General features: G+C 41.1%; 1 protein-coding gene across 1 annotated transcript; it reads left to right on the forward strand.

Annotated features, from left to right (window-relative positions):
• The first annotated feature begins 6,640 nt into the window (after positions 1-6,640).
• Positions 6,641-20,889, forward strand: NEPRO (nucleolus and neural progenitor protein). Its single transcript, XM_047099821.1, has 9 exons — positions 6,641-6,818; positions 8,922-9,076; positions 12,607-12,686; positions 13,071-13,202; positions 13,854-13,931; positions 14,606-14,967; positions 15,112-15,173; positions 17,236-17,489; positions 20,261-20,889. Exons 1-9 carry the CDS (start codon positions 6,716-6,718, stop codon positions 20,721-20,723), a joined length of 1,689 nt encoding a protein of 562 aa, XP_046955777.1. The 5' UTR covers positions 6,641-6,715; the 3' UTR covers positions 20,724-20,889.
• The last annotated feature ends 709 nt before the right edge of the window (positions 20,890-21,598 follow it).

A 21,598-nucleotide genomic window follows, 5' to 3' on the forward strand; every position in this document is an offset into this window, starting at 1 on the left:
GGTGTGGTCTCTGAGGTCTCCACCAAGCAGGTGCCTGGACAAGGCAGCTAAGGCTAAAGTGGGTGTAAACTGGGGTGTCCTGAGGCCCCTAGCATGCAGAAGACACCTTGGCAGGATAGCTAAACCTGAAATGGGTGCAAGCCAGGGTGCCCTGGCAGGGCAACTGGAGCTGAGGTGGTATGTGGACCAGGAGGTCCCTAGGCTCTCTTTGCAGAGGGTGCCCTGGCAGGAGAGCTGAAACTAAAGTGGGTGCAAGCTAGGGGGACCTGGGGCTCTAAGCACAGAGGGCACCTTGGCAGGATAGTTGAAGTTAAAGTGGGTATTAGCCTGAGTGTTCCAGCACTCTCCACACAGTGCTCCTTGCAGAGACAACTGGAGCCTAGGCAGAGTACAGGTCAGGGTGTCTTGGGGGCATCCCATGCAGGGAGAGGGGTGCTCTGGCAGGACAGCTAAAGCTAGAGTGGGCATAGGCCAGTGTGATCTCTGAGGCTCTCCATGAAAAATGTGTCCTAGCAGGACAGCTGAAGTTGAAGTAGCTGCAAGCTGGGTTGTCCCAAGCTCTCCACACTGAGGTCATCTGCCAGAGCAGCTGAAGCTGAACTCCATGCAAGCTGGGATGTCTCAGGGTGCTTAGCGCAGGAAGTGCCCTGGCTAGGTGACTGGAGCTGAGGCTGGTGTGGGTGGAGGTGTTTTGGGGTGCTCCAAGCAGAAGGTGCCCTGTTGGAGTGGCTGAAACCAAAGCAAACATGGACCTGGTGTTGCTGGGGTGCTCTGCACAGGGGACTCCCTGGCAGGGCAACTGGATTGGAAACAGATGACAGCCAGGAGGTTCCAAAGTGCTGTGTGCCCGATGTGCCCTAGCAAAGTGTCTGAGGCTGAAGTGGTGTGGGCCTGGAGTGTTCCAGGGTGCTTTGTGGCTGTATCACCTTGGTGTGAAAACTGGAGCTGTAGTGAATGCTAATCAGGCATGTCCTGGTGTGCATCACTCTGTGGCTGCTTTGGTGGGATTGCTGGGGTTGCTGTGGGCTAGAGGCTTGGGGTAAGCTGGTTACGGCACCCAGACTACGCACTGGTCTGTGCTTTCATGGTGGAGGTGGAGTGTAGACCCCATCCACTAGCTCCTCCTACCTGGAGAGAGTTCAGCAACTCCCTTGACTTTTGGTGGAATTCTAGGGCTTGTTCTTTTATATGTTAACTGTTCTATTAAACCTCAACTTCTCTGTGACTTAGGGTGCCTAGAACTGGTATAGGGTAGGGACCTGTGCTCACTGAGATGGCAGACCTGCAAGGGCTCCCAGGCTCTGCTCCCATTTACATTATTAAGATGGAGAGGAGTGCAGACTGTGCCCACCAGTCCCTCCCATCCAGAGAATGTTCCAATAGCTCCCCTCCCACTGCCACCACCATTAGGTAGAGTTCTGAGCTTGGGTCTTTTTTATGCTAGTTGCTCTTTTAAACCACAAGTTCTTTCCGTGCCCAGCATGACTGGGGCTGGTGTGCATTAAAGGACCTGGGGTTCGCTGAAGCTGAAAGTTGGCATAGTGACTCGACCCTGCTCCAGTCTGTGCTTTCAAGGTGGAGGGACATAAACCTTGTCATTCTCCAGTCTCTGACTCAATTCCTGCAGCTTCCTCCACCATTTGGTGGAACTCTAGGGCTCACTTTTATATGCTAGTTGCTCTTTTAAACCAAGATTTTATTTATTTATTTATCTGTGCCCAAGGCCAGAGGAATCTGTTCCTAGTACCTCAGTACTTTCCCTCTCCACTGTGGTTTGCAGTATTTGGGGTGGGGGTTCCCTTTGTTACCGATGTCTGTCTCTCTTGCTGTTCGGTTTTGCTATTGCCTCTATCTTTTGTTGTGCAAAAGCTGTTCTTCTTCAGGAGGAATTGCTCTATAGATAGGTGTAATTTGGTAATTCTGGAGAGAAGGGGAGTTCAGGGTCTTCCTACATTGCCATCTTGGAGGAGAACTTTACCACAATTTTCAAAAGAAATGTTTATTAGACTGTAGTACATTGTTAAAAATGGCCCCCATAGGATGAATCACTTCTCCCTGTGTCCATGCCTCTTTGCAATGTGTCTTTATTGCTTCTTCCAGTAAGAGCTGGAGTGTGTTTTCCCATTCCTTGAATCTGGCTGCCCTTCCGACTTGTTTTGGCCAATAGAATGTGATAAAAGTGGCATTCAGGGACTTCTGGGCCCAGAAAAAACAAAGCCTTGTGGCATTTGCTTTTGCTCATGGTGGATCCAGCTGCCATATAAAGAAGTCCAGGTTATCTTACTGGAGAGAGTCTATTTGGAGAGATAAGTCCTAGAGGATGAAATGTCACATGGAGAGAAAAGCCATATGGAAGAGAACCAAGGTCCCAGACAATATGTGTGAGCCCAGCTAATACATGAAAGCAGAGAGACCCGGCCATCCCAATTCACCTTCAGCTATTTGAGCTATCCTAGGGAGAGTGCGAAAATTGTGAGTGAGACCATCTTGGGTCTTCTAGATCCAGTCCAACAACTTAAGCCACTAAGTTGTTTATTGTTAACCAGTAATAGGTAACTGACACATGGATATTTAAATGTTTTCCAAAATTTTGTGACTGTAAGTAACAGCAATGAGCATCTTTTTACTGGCTTCCTTGTCTACCAAGGGAATCTGTTGTTGAATTTGCCTGACTCTATAAACTGAGTAAGAAGTCATGTCTCTCCATTTTGGCGTTCAAATTAGTCTTTCCTTACAGACTGTAAATTTTCTAAGCACGACACTAAAACCTTACTTCCTGTCTAATATACAGAACCGAGGCCTCTTCCACACCCTCCAGTTCAAGGAAGTTCTGATTTCAAATATCCACTGCTTACCTGCAACTCCATTTCCCTGCTGCCCTCTATTCTTGGTAATGATCGGAAATCTACAGACAACATGGATGCTCTTGTTCTGGGGTCCCTCATCTTCCTAGTACCCCATCCTAAACATCTTCATATCTAAAGCTATTTTTATTTTTCTTCCAGGCTCAGAAAATAAAGGCTTTTTTGATCTTCAAGGCAAATTCTCTACCTGAATACTTGATCCCATCCTTGTTTGTCTCCTCTGGGACTTAGTATGGTGCCTGGCAAAGAAGTGATGCTCAAAAATTTTATTGAATGAATAATGGGTCTTGTTCTGTTCATTCTCTCCCCTCTTTATCCATAGTATGGCCAGCTTCTCTAACTCTTTTGGCCTCTTTCTTTTAGCATGTATGTGAGCAAGTCATTTCCTGTCCATGATGGTCAGTTTTGTGTATCAATTGGGCTAGGCTCTAGTATCCAGTTACTCAGTCAAACACTAGTCTAGGTCTTTCTATCAACGTATTCTGTAGATGAGACTGTCAGCTACAAATCAGCTGACTTTATGTAAAGGATTGTCCTGGGTAATCTGGGTAAACCCAATCCAATCAGTTTAAGAGGCCTTGAAAATTTAGTAGGTTTCCCTGAAAATAGGAAGGAGGAAAAAATCCCCTCTATAGGCTGCAGCTTCAGCTCTGCTTGAGTTTCCAGACTGTTCTTTATTTTTTTTAACGTTTATTAATTTTTGAGAGACAGAGAGAGCATGAGTGGGGAAGGAGCAGAAAGAGAGGGAGATACAGAATCTGAAGCAGGTTCCAGGCTCTGAGCTATCACCAGAGCCTACAGAGCCTGACACAGGGCTCAAACTTATGAACTGTGAGACCATGACCTGAGCCAAAGTCGGGTGCTTAACTGACTGAGTCACCCAAGCACCCCCCAGCCTGTTCTTATTGGCTGGCCTTATGGACTTCAAACTTGATTATCCAACCCCACAATTGTGCAGGCCAATTTCTTTCAATAAATCCCTTAAAAATATATATGTAATACATATATATGTGTGATATATATACATCCTATTGATTCTATGTGAATGGTGGAACCCTGACTGACACACTACCTTAAAATAAGAAACAAAACAATACTCTGATGGATCCTGCATATCTATTATAAATTAAACTGTCCCCCTTTCTCTAAGCTTCTAAAAATATTATCCTAGATTCACCAATTCTACTTCCTCCCTTTGCAGTCACCCTTTGAGCTATAGTCTCATTTATTCCATTGGTGAATTGGTCATATTCTTGTGGCCGTGGATGACCTCAAACTCAGTGTATCAAAAGTTATCTCATTATCCTTGCCACCCACCTAACTCTATTCTACCTTTTAATGCTATTTGCAAACTCAAAACAACAATCTGGAAGTCATGCTAGACATCTAAATATCTAAATACCAGACATTTAAATAAGTTCTACTATCCATATTCAGTGTTAAAGTTTGAATTCAGGCCACCATCATGTCTTGCCTCAGTGTTTGCAATAGATTCCTTTACCTCCTCATGACCAGCCTCGTCTCCTTTAAATCTGCTTTTAGGGTGCTCTTTGATGCAAAGTAATCAAAATTGTCCTGCCTAAGACTCAGAGACTCCTTATCACCTACAGCAAGGGCTCCCCAATCCTAACTACCATCACAAGGAACTTTTAAGAAACAAAAATTAGAGTCCTACTCAGACCTAATAAGAATTTCCAAAGTGGGACCAGATAATTTCTATTTTTTAAAAGCTACTCAGGTAATTATGATCATCCAGGGTAGGGAACCACCAGCCTTCAGTGTAAAATCCAAGTTCTGCCCAGAATCTGACACCACCACTCCAAGCTTCATCCCTCAGCACACACCAACTCCAGCAATACTGACCCAAGACCACTGATTCTTCCAACCCATGTTGTTTAACACCTTTCTGTTAGGGATGTCCTTCTTCCCTTATCTGCTTGAGAAATTCCTAATCATCTTTTCCAAACTCTATTCAAGCATTTTCTAGTCTCTTATTCAACGGGCAAATATTGAAAAACTGTGAAATTGTTTACATTACATATATGTGGTTCTTTGGATAGCAATATACTTCAATAAAAATATTAAAATTTATTGAGATCCTACTATATGCCATGCACTGAGCTGAGAATTAAGATATAAAGAAAGATCAGTGAACTTTACTGGTAGTGCTGCCTTCAGTAAGCTCATAGACCACTGAAGACATACGAATACACTAATAGACACTGGGAAGTAAATTCATGAGAGTCTGTGATAGCTGTAATAGCTCCCCAAAGATGTCCACATGTTAATCCTCAGAATCTGTGACTATGTTACCTTACACTGCAAAACAAATTTTGTAGATGTGATTAAGTTAGAGATTCTGAAATGGGAAGATTATATGGGGCTATTTTGGCAGGCCCAAAGTAATCACCAGGGTCTTTCTAAGAAGGCAGGAAGATGAGAGAGAGTAGGAGAGGGTGGTGGGAGACTGGAAGATGCTATGTTACTGACTTGGAAAATGGAGGATGGAGACATGAGCTGAGGAATGCAAGTGGCCTTTAGAAACTGAAAAAAGTAAATGAATTCTTCACTTAGAACCTCCAGAAGGATCCAGCCCTGCCAACTTTAGTCCAGTGGGATCCATTTTGCCCTTCTGACCTTCAGAAATATAATGTCTTTTAAGCAACAAAGTTTGTAGTAATTTAATACAGTAGCAAAAGAAAGCTAATACAGAGGCCAATTCAAGGCACTATGGTAGTCTATGTCAGGTTATGGAGTGGGGATGGGATGTTCAGGAAGAACTACCCAGAGGTGATGACACCAGAGCTGAGGAAGGGAGACTGTGTTTCAGGGGATGACCCAAGTGGAGGAATTAGTATTTGCCAAGGCACACAGGAAGAGCATGGCAAGTGTTTCAATAGGGCAAGGTTACTTGAATTAAACAGTAGAAATAATAACAATATTAATTGTGATAGGAGTAAGTACCTGTATGCCAGACACTGTTCTAAAGCACCTTACAACACTGAGGTAGAGACTATTATTTTCATTTTACCCATAAGGACACTAAGGTTTGGAGAAGTTACGTAACTCTCCTGAGAACTAGAGCTAGAATTAGAACCTTGGTGGTCTGTCTCCAAAATCTTACGAATTGCCTCTGTAATACACTACAGTGAAGGGCTTATTCAAGTAAGGTGACGTCATTGTGGCTGAAGATAAATAATCTATTAGAAAGTTATTAATAAGGAGAGGATCAGCAGAGCTTGCGATACCATCTTGTCTTAAACAATGATAGAGGACGGGGTTGATAGAGTCAGAGGGGCTCTAAGTTTCTTTGATGTGATGGCAGTTTTCCTGTTGGTGAAGACAGAAGGACCTTCCAGACAGGTAAATCCCGTCTTCTGTGTTTCAAATGTCACACTTTGCATTTCTTTTATTTCATTTCCTCCTCCCTCCAATGTCTGATGTGCAGATAGGGGTCTATTGGTGGCCTCAGTTACTACAACTGTAAAACGCCTTGAATTCCAAACTTGGTTGTGCCGCAGAATCCCGTGGGAAGCCCAAACACAATGCAGATTCCTCTCCTCATTCGGAGATTCTTATTTAGTAATACTGGGATGGGGCTTCCACCCACCCCCAAACTCTTCCAAGTGAGAGATTCTGAAACACCGCCAGGTTTTGCTGATTAGGGACTCTCCCAGTCCACTGTATTTGGTGCACGATTCGTGAAGGCCCCGCCCCCACCTCTGGGCCCCGCCCCAGCACCACCCCTTGCCCTCTTCCTCCCCCAGATCTCCTCTCACCTCCCCTCCCTCCGTGGCTCCGTTAGGCCTCGCCCAGCTCCGCCTTTCCCAGTACCTCCCCCGCGTCCCAAGATGGCTACGGTGCAGCCGGGCCCGGAGCCGTGGAACCGCGTAAAGATCCCGAAGGCGGGGAGCCACAGCACAGTGACGGTACAGGACCCCGAGGCGGCGCTGGGTGAGTGAGGGGGCCCGGCGAGCCACAGACGTTTCCGGAGGCGGTGTCTGACCGGGCCCAGCGCACGTGCGCAGGGGGCGGGACTTCCTGAACCCGCGGGACACTGGGAAGGGGCGCGGGGCAGGATCTGACTTGGGGTGCGTGGGCTACCGAGTTACCCGGAGAATCCTGTGGTGCTTCTGACTTTGGCGTCCCCCATTTAATTCACTGTACCTACCTCACGGCCTGGCTGGAGCGATGAAGGTCCGAGGCCCAGCCCTGCGGCCAATGGGCGGAGAGAGGTGGACGTGGCTAGCGTTAGGGAGAAGTATTGTCTGGAAACCCTGGGCTCCCCACAGGCCACCAGCGGCCCCGTTCACCCTGAAGTCTGTTGCCTGATATTCTAAGAGGGCGCTGGGGCACGCTGGATTTAGACTGCAGTCCTTCTGGGCCTCTAGTTCCTTATCTGTAAAACGGGGTTAGTCCTCCCTACCTTCCACCGGCTTTGGGAGCATCTAATGATATAATTAGGGGACAGTGCTCTTAAACGAAGGTGTTTTACCAATAGTACTGCTGTTTTTAGGCAGTAGGGCCCAATAGTTAGGAGCCAGATTGGGTTTGAAAATCCAGGCACTTCGCTTTGCTGGAGCTGGGCAGGTTGGGAAGTGTTATTCAATCTTTCTGTGCCTCCGCTCATTTTTAAGTGTGGATAAAGAATAGCACCTGCCTCAAAGGGCTGTTTTGAAGAAGCGTTACTGTTATAAAGCATTTGGAACAGTGCCTAAGGCGGTAAATAAACACTCAAATGATAGTTAATATTAAATACAACCTATCTAATCATGACATCCTCTTCCCCATCCATCCCCAGGCAGTTTATAGATCAATCTTCCCTCTTCTTCTATTCAAAAGTTCCTTAATTTTTTCAATGTTTATTTATTTTTGAGAGAGAGAGAGAGAGCACGCGAGCATGCGTGGGGTAGGGGCAGAGAGGGAGAGACACAGAATCTGAAGCAGGCTGCAGGCTCTGAGCTGTCAGCACAGAGGCAGATGCGGGCTGGAACCCACTAACGGTGAGATCAGAGACCATGACCTGAGCTGAAGTCTGACACTTAACGCACTGAGCCATCCAGGCACCCCTATTCAAAAATTCCTTAACAGGATTCCTATCAGGCATGGAAATTCAGTAACTCATTCTCCATCCTCATGGTAGTCCATTCTGGCTTCATATAGTTCGGACAAAACAAAATTAGGTTCTCCCTGTTGTGTAGGAATCTGCCTTTGTGTTATTTCCATCTAGGATGATAGTGCTACCCTTAGAGCCACAGAGAAACACATGAACTCCATCTTCTACTTCACAGCTTTTCGGACTAGGAAGCTGTTATTTTGTTCTGCTGAGCATCCTGTGTCCAGTCGGGCATGCATCAAATAATGTAACTTCCAGTTGCCATAGTGGTTTCTCTTTTCTGAATATATTCTTACCTTAAAGTACCACTGCTTTTAGGAGTATGAGTTTATTTATTCTGCCTTGCTTATGTACATAACTGGGGATTTAGAGAAGTGTATAACAGGTACCCACCATCAAGGTAAGTAGGTGTAAGAGTCCACCACATGATGGCAAAGTCTTCATATGAAAGATTATTAAAAATCATAAAAAAATGTGTTACAAAAATATACTTTCTTGTTTAACAGTTGTTCTCTTAATGATTTTGGACTTTGTATCTGTCACCATTTCCATCTTCTCACATACTTAGAATCCTTAATTATGTTCTTATAGCTAAAGCTGGTTATATTAATTTGTTCTTAATCCCCTTAATAAGGAAAGATGTTCCTTCACAGTGTTTTTATATAATATACTTAATGTAGAAATACATATTAAGTTTTTTTTAAATTTTTTTTAACTTTTATTTACTTCTTGAGAGACAGAGCATGAGCGGGGGTGGGGCAGAGAGAGAGGGAGACACAGAATCCTAAACAGGCTCCAGGCTCTGAGCTGCCAGCACAGAGCCTGATACGGGGCTCGAATTCACCAACTGTGAGATCATGTCCTGAGCGGAGGTTGATGGTTAACTGACTGAGTCACCCAGGCACCCCCAAATTAAGTTTTATTAAATGTCTCTGGTTTAGACCTTTGTGTTGCAGCTGTAATTAGAGAATGTGGTCTTGTTATACTGTCACTGAAGAGCCAAACCCTGGATGCAGAAACAGATGTGCTATGTGCAGTCCTTTACAGCAATCACTACAGGATGGGCCACCACAAGCCCCATTTAGCCCTCAAACAGGTAAGGAGGAAGCCCTGTGTTTATGACTCAACGTGTTTACTTGGTGAAAATGAGATCATACTGCCACTTAATATTTTGTTATGTATGGAAACTTAGTAAATTACTTGTGACTTAATAGATCTTCAGTCCAAAGCTGCATGTGGGCTTTCATCCCCGCCCCCCACCCCGAAAGCATTTCAAAACGCAACTTCTTTAGAAAGGAACTATGTTTAATTCTTCCCCAGTCTTGTTTCTAGTGGGTAATTTTTATGAAAAGTTTTCTTCATTATATATAATCTATATTGAGAATGCTTTTGCCTAGTTCACAGATAACAGTGATTTAAGCAAGACAAAGTGCCGGATTAAAGAACAACTTCCTGAGCATAATCAAAATCCTAATATCATAAAAAGAACAAAGTCATGGTTTATATGTTGTGGGACATATAATCTAGTCAGTAATATATTAGAGTAAATGGCTATATAACAAGTTATGGAAAGTGGTTTCCTATAATTTTTAGATTGGGCCCTCTACACTACAGGGCTGAGTCTCCTAAGCTGGGTTCTTTTTAATCTCATTCATTCATTCACTTTATTAATTCTGCAGGTATTTTGTGTAGCCCCCCCCCTTTTTTTTTAGAGAGGGTGAGGAGGGCCAGAGAGAGAGTGGGAGAGAGAGATCTTAAACAGGCTCCATGCTCAGCACAGAGCCTGACACGGGGCTCCATCTCACCACCCTGACATCATGACATGAGCTGAAATCAAGAGTCTGACACTTAACTGACTGAGCCACCCAGGCGCCCTTTTTTGTAACTTCCTATGTGCCAGGTACTGTGCTTGGTGCTCAGTATACAGGGTGAAGAACACAGACGTGTTCTCTAACCTTACAGATTCGTGCTTTCTGGTTAATTTTCTGCTCCCATTACTTAAGGCAAAAAAAGATGGGAGATTTCTTCTTCAAAGAAAGATCTGGGAGCATGGTCTTTTCCTAAGTTTTCTTCTCTGGGGCAGCTTTTTATCTCATGAGTCTTTTACTTCAAAACCAAACTTGAGTATATTTCAACTTGAAAGTGTCAGATTGAACCTGCTTTTCCTTCTGGCTTTCCAAGCTGTGAATAATTATCCAGTCAGAAAAATCTGGTGTTCCATTTTCTCTGCTTCTTTCTCTTATGTAGCTCTCCCATAAGTCAGTTGGTTAGTCAAAAATTTTCTATGCTTCTACACCCTTATTCTAGTTCTGGCTGCATCTTCTTTTTTTTAGACCATGTCAACTTTTAATTGTCTTGCTATCCTAACTGATCTTTCCTCAACTCCAGTCTTTCCTGTACTCTGACATATTCTATATGCCAAAGCCGAGTTAATCATCATGAAGCACAGCTTTGATTTTTATTAATGGTTCTCTACTGGCTCCTGAGTAAAGATGAAACCTCTTAGCTTAGCTTGTAAGATCCTCCGTGATCTGGCCTTTTCAGTTTTCTGTAGCTCAGGCTTCTCTCTCACCTTCATATATTTTATATTCCAGACAACCTGAACTCTTCACAAGTCTCGTGCTCACCACATTTGTTCTCTCACCTGAACATTTGCTTATCTGGCTCTGTATATTTAGCATGCCCAGACCCTCCATCTCTGCCTGGTAAAAGCCTTGCCATCCTGTAAGTCCCATTTCAAGCTGTCCAGCAGTGATAAACTTCTTCCCAAAGAGTAACATGAGGGCATATTGTGGTAATCTCATTTTAAGTTGCATGTTTTGATTATTAGTGTGGTTGACCTCTTCTTTTTATGACTGTGGGCTATTTGGGCTTCCCCTTTGTGGTTCTCTTATGGTATTGAGTACAGTCTGCATGTGGCAGTCATTTGTGTATGGTTTATTTTTCCTGCCATCCCTTAGAGTAGGGAACGTGTCTCATGCTCCTGCAACTACCATCTCCATTACTACTGCTGCCTTAGACCTGCTTAACATTTCCTTATTTACTCAGTACTGTCATCTACGTTATTTTTTCTCCCTTCAAAGAAAGCAGAGTAGTAGAATTACCCTATCTCTAATATTCCCATAAATGAAGCACAAAAAATAGTCAATTCCTCTTTCTGTGTGACAAGAGAGTATACGAAGACTGTTATGTTCCTCCTTGTTCTGCCTTGCTTAAATTCTTAAAATGATTTTCCCGTTTTTATTTTTGAACCATAGCTCACTTACTGTATTTCCCAAGTGCTTTCCCATCTTGGTTTGTCAGTACTTCTCTCAAAGTATAGGATCCGGAATTAAAAACTGAAAAGATAGGAGCTAACCCCAGAGAATTTGAGGATTGTTGCCTTCACTATTCTGAAAGCTATGCTGTTATAACAGAATCAATACTTAAATTTTTAGCATATATATAGCGTTAGCAAGATATTATCTTTGCCAGTGTCAGTGCCCATCCAGATTTTTACACTCTTCAAAGTCTGGATGCCATCCCATGCATGCCTTTTGTGTGGTATTTCCTGGAGATCATAGAATTCTTACCACATTTTGTAAAATGGATAGCTTTTTGTTGTTTTGTTATTAAGTAAAAATGCTACTGAGTGCCTTCTTAACACTGTGCTAAGTACTGAGTTACAGTGGTGGATAAGATAGATGAAATATACTGCCCTCATGGAGTTTACACTGTAGTTGAGAGGAGAAAGGCCATCAGTCAATCCATCCATCGAAAGCGTCATGGAGAAAAATAAAGCAGGAAAGGGTAGAGTGCTGAGGGGACTGCAATTTTAAATAAGGCACATCTTTTATTTCAGCATTTAAATATTTTGTATGTCTTCTTATTTTTACTGCTAGGTTTTTAGCAACTAGAGATGGGGGAGTGTCATATACTATTTTATTTCCCAGCATGCCTTGCAGAAAGTGTCCCGTATATACTTGTAAAGTGAGCAAATCACTTTGCTCATCTCTGAGGCCATTTACAAGTTGTTGAAATCAAGTAGTTAATTAATCTACTATCTTTTTTTAATGGTCTCACTGTGAGAAATCATGTTGCTTCAGAAAAATGATAATCTTGAGAATAATCTCATACTTACTTGAGTGCCCTTTATAGCATCAATCACATCCTGGCATATAGTAAATTCTTAGTTATAACTGGGTTTGAGAAATGTGTTCAGGTGGGTTAATTTCCAATTTTTGAGCAGGAGCAATTGCTTTGGGCTACAGATTATTTTACCTAAAATGAAAGTATTCTGTAGTGTTCAGTGTATTTCCATACTTTGAATTTTTAAAAAAATTTTTTTACATGTATTCATTTTTGAGAGACAGAGAGAGACAGAGTACAAGTGGGGGAGGGGTAGAGAGAGAGGGAGACACAGAATCTGAAGCAGGCTCCAGGCTCCGAGCTGTCAGCACAGAGCCCGACGCAGGGCTCAAACTCACAAGCTGTGAGGTCATGACCTGAGCTGAAGTCCGCCACTTAACTGACTGAGCCACCCAGGCGCCCCTTCCATAATTTGAACTTTTGCGTATCTTTGCTTTCCTCGTCCCATCAGTGGCCATGTCCGTATTCTATGAATTTGAGCTACTCTTCCCCTTCCAGGTTGAACAATGTTTAAAACGTTTGAAAAACATGGATTTGGAGGGTTCAATTCAACATCTGTCTGAGTTGTTTTCTTCCAAGTAAGTGGTCCAGCTGCTTTGTGATGGGCTTTGTGGTGGGCTGGGAACTCTGTCTTTAGTGCGGTCTCTCTTTGGACTTTGCTTGGTGTTGGGATATAATCAATTGTGCTTCAGTTGTGCAGATTTTGTTTTAGTAACGGGCACCTGGTATTTGTGAGAATGTCTCCTCTGTTGGCTTGTGGAGGGATGGCAGGATACTGACATCTGGGTCACAATAGATTACATTGAAATATCAGTGTCCATCAACTTGAGTAAGTCACTGTTGAGCAGAACTATTTCAAATTGAGCTTCAAGCTCACCTGCACTTGAAAACTGCTATGTAAGAGCTTTATAATTAATGAACTTTAAGAATAAAAAGAACATACTTTTCCATTTTTTGTGAAGTGAAAATCATCGTGTAACTACCGAAGCATATGTCATCCCTAGCCAACCAGTGGTTGAATTGGTGCTCATGAAGATTTTGGGAGCCTGCAAGTTGTTACTTCGCCTCTTGGACTGTTGCTGCAAGACATTTCTGTATCCTTGAATCAACTGAAATGCCTTCCCCTGAATTGGAATTGTTTGGATATATTTAATAGTATTTGTTTGAAAGCTAGGAGGTTTGTGGAAGTTATAACCTATTCTTAACATTTTGCTTCTTGGCCTCCTTTTTCTAGGAATTGCTTGATACAGCCATTGCCAGAGACTGCCAGTCTCTTTCTAACATGTCTTATCATAAGGGCACTGATAGAAATTCTTAATCTTAGAAGTAAAATAATGAGTGTTCTTGCAGAGTACATGTTACTTTAAGTTTCCATGCCTGAAACAAAACATGTTTGTTTGTTTTTTAATTTGTTTTTAATGTTCATTTATTTTTTGAGAGAGAGACAGAGTGTGAGTGGGGGAGGGGCAGAGAGAGGGAGGGAGACATAGAATCTGAAGTAGACTCCAGGCTCTGAGCTGACAGCACAGAGCCCGACACAGGACTTGAACCTGCAAATCCTGAGATCCTGATCTGAGCCAAAGTCGGAGGCTTCACTGACTGAGCCACGTAGGCGCCCCCAGAACATGTTTTAAAGCTTTAATTTCTTCAAGAAAATTCTATTTCCAATCTGTTTCTTTCATAAATGTAACTTACAAAACCCAGTTACTTTGGTTTTGTTTTCAAACTTTAACTTGATTCTTCAGCTTGACTGTGAAACATCTAGGTTTACAAGAATTCATTATTTTAAACCTTGTGATGGTTGGGCTGGTGAGCAGGTTATGGTATGTATGCACGTACCTCTGAAATCCTTCATTTGTTTTTCATCTAACTCCACCTAGGTTTCTCATTAGTGGTTTTCATATTTGTTTTCCTGTGGGATGCTGATGGTGCAGGGGTTTCATTTCTTCACTTGGTCAGAGTTTATTTGGGATGGATTAGGAACTAGAGTGTTGATGGTTATGTCCTCGATGTCTTAACCTGGGTATCTCAAGTACTATTTCATCTTGTTTATTCTGCTTATTCTTAGGGGTAACAACATTAGAACTACTAATAACTAACATATTATTTAAAAATGTCAAACCTTCCATTCTTTTCTATAATGAAAATAGCTTTAATTTTTGCTGATTATAGTAATAATACATGCTTATTTTAAGACATTCCAAAAAAAAAAAAAAAAGAGCAAAGAACCTGAAATTTACCTAAAATCTCACCACACTTTACATTTTGTTGTGTATCCTTTGAGACATTGTTCCATGTAGTACTTAAAGTAAATTTTGTACTTGGATTTTTCTGTTCGGGCTGGACTAATCTGGCTCTATGCAAATATGTCCCAGAGCATTTTTTATCTGTAGTGGCAGATTGATCGACATTTATTTTCAGCTTTGAATCTGTTGTGGTTATTAAATAATCTGCAAATTATATTTACTGGCTAATTCATGACGTCCTCTTTCTCTAGGGTTCTCTATAAAGGTGTTTTAAAAAGGCTGACTTCTTTATATGAGCCATTGTTTGGATTGCTTCATGAAGTCTCTAGGATTCAACCACTGCCTTACTTCAAAGATTTTACCTTTCCTTCTGATATTGCCGAATTTTTAGGACAGCCCTATTTTGAGGTCTTTAAGAAAAAAATGCCCACAGCTTTTGCAGCTAAAGGAGTAACTAAATTGTTAAATAAACTGTTTTTAACAAAAAATCAATCACCAAGGTCTAGCAAAGAAACTGTACACAGAATTTCCAAAAAAGCTAAGCAAATGAAGATCAATATACAGAATAACGTGGATCTTGGACAGCCAGTAAAGAGTAAGAAAATCTTCAAAGGTAATTTTTTCTTAGCACATACTCATCTAATTCCCTTTATTTCTTTTGTAGTAATTTGGCAAGAAATATTATATACTTGAGAATTCATTGATTTGAAAATTGTTTGCTTAAGTTTTTGTATCTGTGGTCTCTCCACCTCTACAGAGAAGTCATCAGAATTTGATTTGAGAGCTTTCTGCAAACAGCTGAAGCACAAGGCTATTCAGGTTTGTCTGGCTTCTATTACTATGGCTTATGATTCTGCTACTTTATAAAGTAGATACCACTTACCAAGGGCAGAGATTGAATCCTCTGTTTTTGTCACCAGCTCTCGGCTTAGTGCCATCTTAGTTCTCAGCCTGTTTCTGAATGAATACAGGCACTCCCAAAGGACTGAGTGTATCCAGGAAATTCAGTTTATAGAATGCCTCCAGAAACATTTTACTAAGCATTTCACTAGAATTTTAAATTGCCCTTAGGATCCACTGCAGGTGTGGATTATATTAAGAGTATGCACTTTGTAGTCAGACAGAAATGGTTTGAGTCCTGGCTTCAGTTGGTACTAGCTGTATGACCTTATATAAGTTTCTTGACCTGTCCAAACCTCTGTTTTCTAATTAACAGTATGCACCTCATGGGATTATGCAGTTTTAATTCATGTAAAGTATTCAAAGCACTTAACTGTTGTTAGATGTCATTAGCTACTTTTTTCATTGTTACTGTCATCCTTGTCTTTTGTCATGAGGCTTCTCTTTCTTTCCCTGTCAGGGTTCAAGTTTTAACATGATTCCTCTTAGTATCTGTAAATTCTGTTCTGGACCTAGCAACAGATAAGGACATCAGTGTCACCCTCTTTCATGTGGTAACTACTTGACTTCTATTACCATCTGTTCTTCTCAAATTGTTTTCTCCTGGTTTCTCGCATGGATTATTTCTTCGTTCTATTTAAGAATTCTTAATCATTTCTAGTAAGTCAGAGTACTTTCTTGAATGTTTATAAGGATTCTAGCTTGGATCTATATTCTGTCCAATTTATGAGTTCCAGAGGGAGGAATCATCATCATCATCTTCATCAGTGTCTTCATCATCATTGTAATAACAGCTAACACATATACTGCACTTACTCTATGCCAGGCAGTGTTCGAAATGCTTTACATGTATTAACTCCTATAAACCTTGCAAAAGCCCTGTGAGGCTGGTGATATTATTACTGTTTCCATATTTCAGCTGAGAAAATTGAAGTATAGAAGGGATAAGAAATTGCTCAGGCCACACAGCAAATACGGGGCAGAGCTGGGATTTGAACACAGGCAGTTTGGTTTCACAGTCTTTGTTCTTTACCATTACATCAGTCCCCCAAACAGTTTTGTCAGCTGTCTCAGGAACTGTAGCTCTCTGCAGTCCATCCTGCTGTTCCTAGGTGAGCTGGTTTTGAAGCTGGCTGGTTGGTCAGCTTAGTCATGACTCATCACTACCACATTTCTAGCAATTAGCACTAACATGCTCAGCTTGTTTTCAAGGTCAAATTTCTTTTATTGATCACCAACACAAAGTATTGCTATGTCTCTACTTTTACATTTTCTATTACTTTTTTAATGTTTTTCTTGAGTGAGAAATTTGGAAGAAGCCAAGTTTTGAATGAAGGATGAAAGCAAATCTAGTAAGTGGCATATTTTCGTAAACAATAAAAGTTGGTACAATTCAAACTCCACTTGATATAGAAAGATGGGGTTGAAGAGACAAAGGTGCCACATCAAAAGATGGTTGAATTGGAAATGATGCTCGGTTTAAGCATTTTTAACATATTTTCAGCAGCCATCCATATCTCCATGCATTTCCAGTGACGTTTGTGACCCAGTGTTGAGGGTAACTTAGGGTATAGAAATAAGTGAAAAACAAATCTGCGGTAATCCAGTAGTATCTACGAAAAGGTCTCTTCAGTGATTTTTTTTCCTAGATAGACTTTGACCAATATTTATTCATTTTTATGTATAGGTTAAGTAGGTTATCTGTCAGAATATTTATAGTATACTTCCCATCTATGTTTCCCACCTGAATTCAGTTAGAGATGAGATCTATTGTTGCATAGAGGGGAAAAACATCTTGTGTTAGGAGCAGTTGATAAAAAATTAAGTTTTTTGAGACAAAGAAAAGCACAGTGAGCTTAAAAAAAGTTTTCCTTCTTAAGACATTTTCTAATTCTCATGGTGAGTTAACTTTTCTTTGTTGTTATATATTTGTAAGTCAGTAACAAATCCAATATATTTTTTTCACCTTTCCGTATTTCAGGAGACCAGCGTTAAATGTTCTCAGTCCAAACTAAAGGCAACCAAACATTCTTCTCAGAGAGCATCAGGAACTCCCTGTGCCAAAAGTTTTGTGCAAAGATTTCGAGGGGCTAAGACTTTCACTCAACTTTCTGAAGAAATCCAAATGGCAATTTTGTGGTGCAGGAGCAAAAAACTCAAGGCTAAGGCCTCCTTCCTGGGTAACAAACTTCTTAAAAGTAACCGGCTTAAACATGTGGAAGCTCAAGGCCATAGGTAGGTATATAATAAAAATTATATCCTTAACTTTTGCTGTTGTCATTTAGGCAAACCTATATATATTCAAGTCAGCTTTTTTAAAAAAATGGTACGTCCAGTAGCTCTAGGGGGGCTAAAAGAGGGATCTATTCCAAATGCAGTTTTGTTTGCTTTTGTTGGGCACAGCTTTATTATTGAGAGGAAGAAAGTTAACTTGGTTAATTGGATTTATTCACTTATACTCTTCCCCATTCCATCTGTTAATTCAGAGAGCCTTAGGAGTGTCTGTGGTATGTTAAGCCTGGGGATACTCCTGTGTAAGACAGACTTAATTCTCATGGAGCACTAGCTCTAGCCCTTGCTCTCATAGGAGAGACAGCCAGTCTGCCCGCAGCTTCAGCATAGCAGGATGAGGATGTGAGAGCAGAAGCAGTCTGCCTCTTACAAGGGCACACACCAGACTCTGGGGTTAGGGTCAGGTCATGTTCGTTCATGGGTGCCAGATTCTCCGGGTATTGATTTCCTCTTCTTGTGGTCCTTAGGGTCACAGAACCACTTAAGGATGATTATCTTTTATTGTGACCAGTATTACTTGAAGCACTACAATGAAGTTAGACACTTTAGGATTTTATATATATTTTATATATTATGTATATATATATATATATATATTTTATACATTTTATATATATTACGTGTGTGTGTATATGTGTGTGTGTGTGTGTGTGTATATATATATATATATATATATATATATATATATATATAGTTTATTTAGAGAAAAACAGAGTGCAAGCAGGGGAGGGGCAGAGAGAGAGGGAGACACGGAATCCAAAGCAGGCTCCAGGCTCCATGCTGTCAGCACAGAGCCCAACGTGGAGCTTAAACTCACGAACAGCGAGATCATGACCTGAGCCGAAGTCAGATGCTCAACTGACTGAGCCACCCAGGCACCCCTAGGGTTTTATATTTTTATTGAAAAATAATAGATGCCCATGGTAACAATTTCAGACCACTGGCTGCAAAGATCAACAAAAACAAGTTTTGATTAAGAGCTATGAGAGAAGTTGTTAAGTATTCCTAAGGGATGAAATTGTTGGAAAGGTATCTACATTAGCGTCCCTTAAAGACCTGTAGCCATCTAAAAAGGATCTATTCTAGAGTGGAAAACTCAGCCTGAGACAGAGATGATAATAAATAAAAGTTAATGAGAATGGTAACAAACTAGTGTTTATTTGGTTCAACCATTATTCCATACCCCACAAAGATAGCGCTCTTTCAAACTGCCATGTTTTGCTGTTTCAATAATATAGTCCAATTTATAATTTATTTAATGTACACGATAACTCTCTGAGATAGGCAGTATTACTCTCATTTTGTAGATGAGGAAATAGGGGATTTTGATTAGGTTATTACAGTTGGGAGATCTAGAACTCCATTCAGATCCTCTGATTCTTCTTTTTTCATTTTTTCTATTCCCATTTTAATTAGGAGGTACACTTAAAAATTACCACTTATAGGGGCGCCTGGGTGGCGCAGTCGGTTAAGCGTCCGACTTCAGCCAGGTCACGATCTCGCGGTCCGTGAGTTCGAGCCCCGCGTCAGGCTCTGGGCTGATGGCTCAGAGCCTGGAGCCTGTTTCCGATTCTGTGTCTCCCTCTCTCTCTGCCCCTCCCCTGTTCATGCTCTGTCTCTCTCTGTCCCAAAAATAAATAAACGTTGAAAAAAAAATTAAAAAAAAAAAAAAAATTACCACTTATAGTAAGACAAGTAAAAGGGTTTGGAAACTGATCATGATTCACTACATTATAATGGGCTTTCTCCAAGTTATGTATTTATTTAAAAAGCAAAAGAGGGGGCACCTAGGTGGCTCAGTTGGTTAAGCGTCTGACTTCGGCTCAGGTCAGGTCATGATCTCACAGTTTGTGGGTTCAAACCCCGTGTCGGGCTTCATGCTGCCAGTGCGGAGCCTGCTTGGGATTCTTGCTCTCTCCTCTTCCTGCCCCTCCCCTACTCACGCTTTCTCTCTCTCCAAATAAATAAATAAATAAAATTAAAAAAAAAAAAAAGAAAAGGGAAGGGTGATGGGGTAGAAATTACAGACCCATGCTAATCTTTTGAAATCTATCACAAGTGGTGAGGGAGTTAGCAAGGTACTGATACACCTTGTGGCAGTATACCTTATTCAGAAGCAAAACACCTAAAATGATCAGCTATTTGAGTTCTGAATTCCCAAGCTTGAAGATGGTACATGAATCACAATTAGGGTAGTCCAATTGGTCTATGCCAGAAGCTCTATCTTTTCATTCTTAAACTCTCTTTTCACATTTACTCCTTTTCCCTTATTTCCTTCTACAACATGAAGTTGTTTATCCAGATATGAAAAATCCAAATTTTCCTAATTGTGATATATCCTTTCCTCAGCTCCACCCCTATTACATTATGAACAGTAGTTATCAGGGAAAAGCTCTGACACTAAAGTATGGAGGTATCTCACCATTCAGCTACCTTGCTAGGCAGTTGTAGGAGCTACTTTACTTTGGGAACATAATGGGCACATGTTCGTCTACAACCTGAGTCAGAGAAAACCTTTGCTCTGAAAACACAGATTTGGGTTCAAGCTTCTATTTCTTTATTTTTTACAATGATTCTGGGGTTGTACACGGGCACAAGACTTAGAGATAAATTGTGTACTTTTCTGTTAGGTGTTGGTAGAAGGAAGACAAAAGTTTTTGAAAATGTTTTCTGTGTCTTAATCCCAGATTTTTCCTTTCTCTTATCCTTTAAAGTTTACCAAAGAAACTAAAGTGCATAAAAGCATCTATTTGCAACTGCCTTCTTCGTGGCTCAGGAATCAAGACTTCAAAGCATCATTTGAGACAAAGAAGATCTCAGAGTAGATTTTTACTGGGACAGAAGAGACTGCAGAGAAAGTTGCAGTTGACTCTTTCAAAGGAAATTCAACAGTCCCCTCAAGGGATGCAGAATGCTACAGATAGCAGAAAATGGAAACGCTCACACTGTTCAGTTCATAGAACTGATCTCTACCCCAACAATAAGCAACTCTTGAGGAGCAGAGTTTCAAATCCTGTCATACAAACTAAAGAGAAACAAATTCATGAAAACCTTACAGGAAACAATGAAAATGAAACTAATTCATGGACAGTGATGCAAATGAACAAACATAATACATCAGGAACCATTAAGGAGACAGATGACATTGATGATATTTTTGCCTTAATGGGTGTTTAAATGCTCATATATGAGACATTTAAGTGCTTAACAAACTGGTCCAGTGTTCTGTTTTACGTGGAACTTGCTGAGTTCTGGAAAGATTTGGAAATACTACTTGGACTCAGGAGCTTATTTAGTGTAACGCTGTACAGCAGTAATGTCAGTTCAATAAATATTTATAGTAGCTCTGTGTCATTTAATTGACAAGTACTTGACTACTAAATAGTCAAATTTTGACTTTGTACCAGGGGTTAAGATGAAAAAATTTACCATATCCTGTCCTTGAGAAGCAGATGTAATTCCTTAATTAAAGCTGGTGGGTCCCTGGGGCACCTGGGTGGCTTAGTCGGTTAAGTTAAGTATCCCAGCATCAGCTCAGGTCATAATCTTACAGGTTCATGAGTTTGAAGCTCACGTCACGTTCTGTGCTGACAGCTCAGAGCCTGGAGCCTGCTTTGGATTCTGTGTCTCCCTTTCTCTCTGCCCCTACCCCACTCGTGCTCTGTCTCTCAAAAATAAACATTAAAAAAGAAAAAAAAAAAGCTGGTGGGTCCCTTGAAAACTGAATAATTTTATGATTTACCAGGGAATTAAGAACTGAGTAATTAGGTTGATAAAAACCTACTCTGTGCCTTAGATATATGGGGATGGGCTGGGATGGAAAGCAAAGTATCAAGGAGTACTTAAAAGGTCACTTTGGTCTTATGGCTCCATTTTAGGTAAGTCCCCCTCTGAACACCAAGGTTTGTAGCTTCTAATGGTTGTGCATATAATTCTTGATTATATGTTAGAATTAATCATCAAAAAGGACTAAAAAATTTTGCCACTAAGTGTATTATCAGGGACTGGTCACAACCATTATTTCACTTCATCTTTTCACCATACCTCACAGA

The sequence above is a fragment of the Lynx rufus genome, unplaced genomic scaffold (genome assembly GCF_022079265.1).
Source record: "Lynx rufus isolate CCGP_SWC_20201006 ecotype Redwood Valley unplaced genomic scaffold, mLynRuf1.p SCAF_5, whole genome shotgun sequence".
NCBI lineage: Eukaryota > Metazoa > Chordata > Mammalia > Carnivora > Felidae > Lynx > Lynx rufus.

Coding starts and splice junctions, on each gene's coding strand:
- NEPRO (XM_047099821.1), top strand. CDS start 6,716: ATGGCTACGGTGCAGCCGGGCCCGGAGCCGTGGAACCGCGTAAAGATC. Junction 9,077..12,606: donor CCCATTTAGCCCTCAAACAG/GTAAGGAGGAAG, acceptor TTCCCCTTCCAG/GTTGAACAATGTTTAAAACG. Junction 13,932..14,605: donor GGGCTGGTGAGCAGGTTATG/GTATGTATGCAC, acceptor CTCTTTCTCTAG/GGTTCTCTATAAAGGTGTTT.